At 55.1% G+C, this 3,433-nt stretch overlaps 1 protein-coding gene across 1 annotated transcript; it reads right to left on the bottom strand.

Moving 5' to 3' along the window:
- Nucleotides 1-943: 943 nt before the first annotated feature.
- Nucleotides 944-3,024, bottom strand: LOC119320456 (endoglucanase 8-like). Its single transcript, XM_037594542.1, has 2 exons — nucleotides 2,809-3,024; nucleotides 944-2,227 (listed from the first exon to the last, which is right to left on the bottom strand). Exons 1-2 carry the CDS (start codon nucleotides 3,022-3,024, stop codon nucleotides 944-946), a joined length of 1,500 nt encoding a protein of 499 aa, XP_037450439.1.
- Between the last annotated feature and the right edge of the window lie 409 nt (nucleotides 3,025-3,433).

The raw sequence follows: 3,433 nt of genomic DNA, 5'->3' as shown, positions 1-3,433 counted from the left end.
TAAAAAGATATCCAATTTTTTTGCTACAGTGCCTACCAGTGTTGTGTTAGCAATCTTTGCACCTATATTGTTGAGGAGTCATAGTAGCGTACGAACGGGCATCTCCAATGTTGATCGGTAAACCGAACACCGTAGCCGTCCGCGAACTTTGATGTGGGATGCAACCATCTAAAGCTATGCACATATATTTAAGCTGGGTTTCAACAAACTGAAGCACATTCATTATATTTTAGATAACTTTTATTTAAAGTAAGAGAGGAGAGCGGATCTAAACCTAGCTTCTCGTTGTTTCAGCTGGAAAACATGTGTCGCTCTCCCTCACACATGTGGCCCACTGAACGGGATTTCCTTTGCCGACTGGCCTGGCTGGGAACCCGATGCACGGATCCGGCTTGCCTGCTCCCTTCCCATGCTCCCATCCGTGCTCCCACTTCATCCTACGGCTGTCTTTTTTCCTTTCCTTTTTCTATCTAATCATCTCCCACCTTGATTTTAAGGGGGTGGGGCCAGACCTTATTTTATTCCAATCAAAACAAGCCACGTACGCGGGAGCATGGATGTGCATACGCCGGGGGAGCAAGCAAGTCTCGTCCCCGATGCACGAAGTGCTCCAAGCGCATGACCCAGTCAAAATTGGGGCATAAAATTGATAGCCGTGGAGCTCCAATCCCAGAGAGCTTAGTGAATGTACAGATTTTTACTAGGCCGCGCAGAATTAGCTAAAAATGGAATGCTTAATTAGTCTGAATGCGAGATAATTAATCAAGTACTAACACATGAATGGAGTACACATCAATTTGGTCATAAAGTACGGACTAACTCAAATAACACAATTAATTAACCAAGAAGGTACTTTCCTAATTAAACTGAGAAGCAGAGACAAAGCGAGAGTGAGAAAGAAACGATCCGAGGAGTCTAACATGCGGCGAATCAACCGATACTACTACATCTGATCGTATCCGTGGGACTGGGACTGGGAGGCGACGAGGTTGGGCCCGCGACCGGCGAGCGCGGCGAGCGCGCCGATGGCGAGGGAGTTGATGTAGGTGCAGGGCTCGGTGCACGCCGACGCGTTGCGCTTGTCGATGAAGTTGTCTGCGCCGTCGGGCCCGCCCATGATGGCGCCCGTGAGCTCGTTGGGGTTGGGCCGGTCGGGCGCGAACCAGTCGCCGAAGCTCATGCCGCAGTTGACCACCGTGCCGGGCTTGAGCACCGGCGTGGACGCGCCGCGGTGGTGCGGCTGCGTCGGCGGGTTGGCCCCGAAGCCGACGACGTAGGACCTCCCCCTCGGGTTGGCCCCCAGGAGGTAGTCCATCTGCTGCTTGGCGAACTCCCTGAGCCTAGCGGGCTTGATGGGCGTGGCGCCGCACATGACGTCCTGGCGGGCGGTGTCGAGCCAGTCGGCGTAGACGAGGAAGAGGAAGGCGGTTCCGGTGACGTACTGCGAGTTGGCGCCGTCGCGGAGGTGGATCATGCCGCCGGGGGTGATGAAGACCTGGTGGAAGGGGGTGTCGGGGAGGACGGCGCAGACGAAGTTGTCGGCCTGCGTCTTGTAGCTCTGCATGCCGCCGCTGGCGTTCATGTTGTGGGGGGCGAGGAGGATCTGCGCGCCGGGGTACTTGAGGTCCCAGCTGAACTCGGCGACGCTGGAGGAGATGGCCTCGTGGGTGATGAAGTCGGCGTAGACCTGGCGCTTGGTGGCCATGAAGAGCCAGGTGGCGGCCCAGAGCAGCTCGTCGTTGTAGCCCGAGTAGGAGCAGTAGAAGGGGCACTCGCCGTCGTAGGTCTTGAGGTGGGTCTTGGCGAACTGGTAGAGCAGCTTGGCCTTGTTCATGAGGCGGCGGGCGTAGTTCTTGTCGTTGCGGAAGACCATGGCGGAGGCGGCGAGGGCGGCGGCGGTCTCGGCGGCGATCTCGGTGCCGGGGGTGTTGCCGTCGATCTGGTAGAGGGTGCGGGGCGTGGGCATGTTCTCAGGGCGGACCCAGCACTGGTGGTCCAGGTTGGGGTCGCCCACCTGGACCCACATGTGGTTCTTCTTGGCGGCGCACTTGAGCATGTAGTCGGTGCCCCACCGGATGGCCTCCTGCACGTGCTTCAGCTCCCCCGCCGCCTGCAGCTCCGGCTTGAACGCCAGCGCCGCCCACGCCAGCGTCGTCACCGTAAACGCCAGCGGGAGGCCGTACTTGACGTTGTCGCCCGCGTCATAGTACCCGCCCGTCAGATCAACCTGATCCATGGAATGAGAATGCTCTCCTTATTATGCACAATGAAAAAATAACGTGCTACAGAAAAATAGTTGAACTTAAAATACGCTATTAGTTTGCTATATCGTACTATACCATGTTATTAACGAGATACTCTATTATACTACAATGATTTATTTGGCGAGATATTGCTCAGAACACTATAGAGTTGCTATTAGTGACTTTTGAAGGTAGACTTATGCATGCATCAGCTGCTTGAAATGCATGCATGCAAACTTTTTAAGGTAAACTTTCATCAACGTTTTTAGCTCAAAAATAGCTCAACGGACATGATCCATATATATGATGCAAATACGGATGGCCACCCGATCGACATTAATTAGCAGTTATACGTGCGTGAATCAAGCATGGCGATTTCATAACCTACGCCATGAACGCCGCACCCATCTTAACGCATGCATGCATTCAACATGAACACACACACTAGGGACATGATCGACCAAACCAAGAAACTCATGCATGCATGCAGCACATATGGAAGCGAAGGAACGAAACTAAGCGGGAGAGGAGCGCGGGATCAACGGCGGCGAGCCTGCATACGTACATGGGCGAGCTTGCCGTCCTCCATGCCGGAGTCGCCGCGCCACTTGATGCGGTTGTCGGGCGGCAGCTTCCCGGAGCGCTGCGCCTCGAGGAACAGGATCGACTTGGTGAGCGCGTCCTTGTAGTTGAAGGAGGTGGCGCCGGCGACGTCGCCGGACAGGACGAGCGCCGCGAGGAGCAGCGCGACGCAGCTCGCCGGGGTGTGCTTCTTCTTCATGGCGAGTGAGGGAGGGGGGAAGCCGAAGCCGAGGCGGAGGCGTGGGCGTGCCGTCCGTGTGGGGAGTGGCAGAGGGAGCGAGGGGAGGGCAGCTAAAAGGGGGAGGGGCGCGAGTGCGTTCAGGAGGTTGCGAAGTGTTCGGCCCAGAATGGCTTCGGTTTCAGACGGTCAGCTGGTGGTCTCGCTCTGGTGGTCAGTTTCTCCTGCCTGTCATGCATGGCAAGAACCAAACAAGTGCAGTGAAAAAGAAAACTCAAGTGCTTTTTTTAGGGCAACAGTCAAGCATACTTGTTAGCACTGCAACGGTGACTGTTGCCCTAGAGTGACTGTCGGGATAATATTGATATTGCTTATACACATTCTGAATACTAAAGTTTTGTCAAAGGAAGTCAACACTTAAGTCACCAAG

This window comes from Triticum dicoccoides, chromosome 6B (genome assembly GCF_002162155.2).
Source record: "Triticum dicoccoides isolate Atlit2015 ecotype Zavitan chromosome 6B, WEW_v2.0, whole genome shotgun sequence".
Classification (NCBI taxonomy): domain Eukaryota; kingdom Viridiplantae; phylum Streptophyta; class Magnoliopsida; order Poales; family Poaceae; genus Triticum; species Triticum dicoccoides.
The sequence above is the reverse complement of the archived record's forward strand: the minus strand, read 5'-3'. Positions and strand labels throughout refer to the sequence as shown.

Coding starts and splice junctions, on each gene's coding strand:
- LOC119320456 (XM_037594542.1), bottom strand. CDS start 3,024: ATGAAGAAGAAGCACACCCCGGCGAGCTGCGTCGCGCTGCTCCTCGCG. Junction 2,228..2,808: donor AGGACGGCAAGCTCGCCCAT/GTACGTATGCAG, acceptor TCCATGGATCAG/GTTGATCTGACGGGCGGGTA.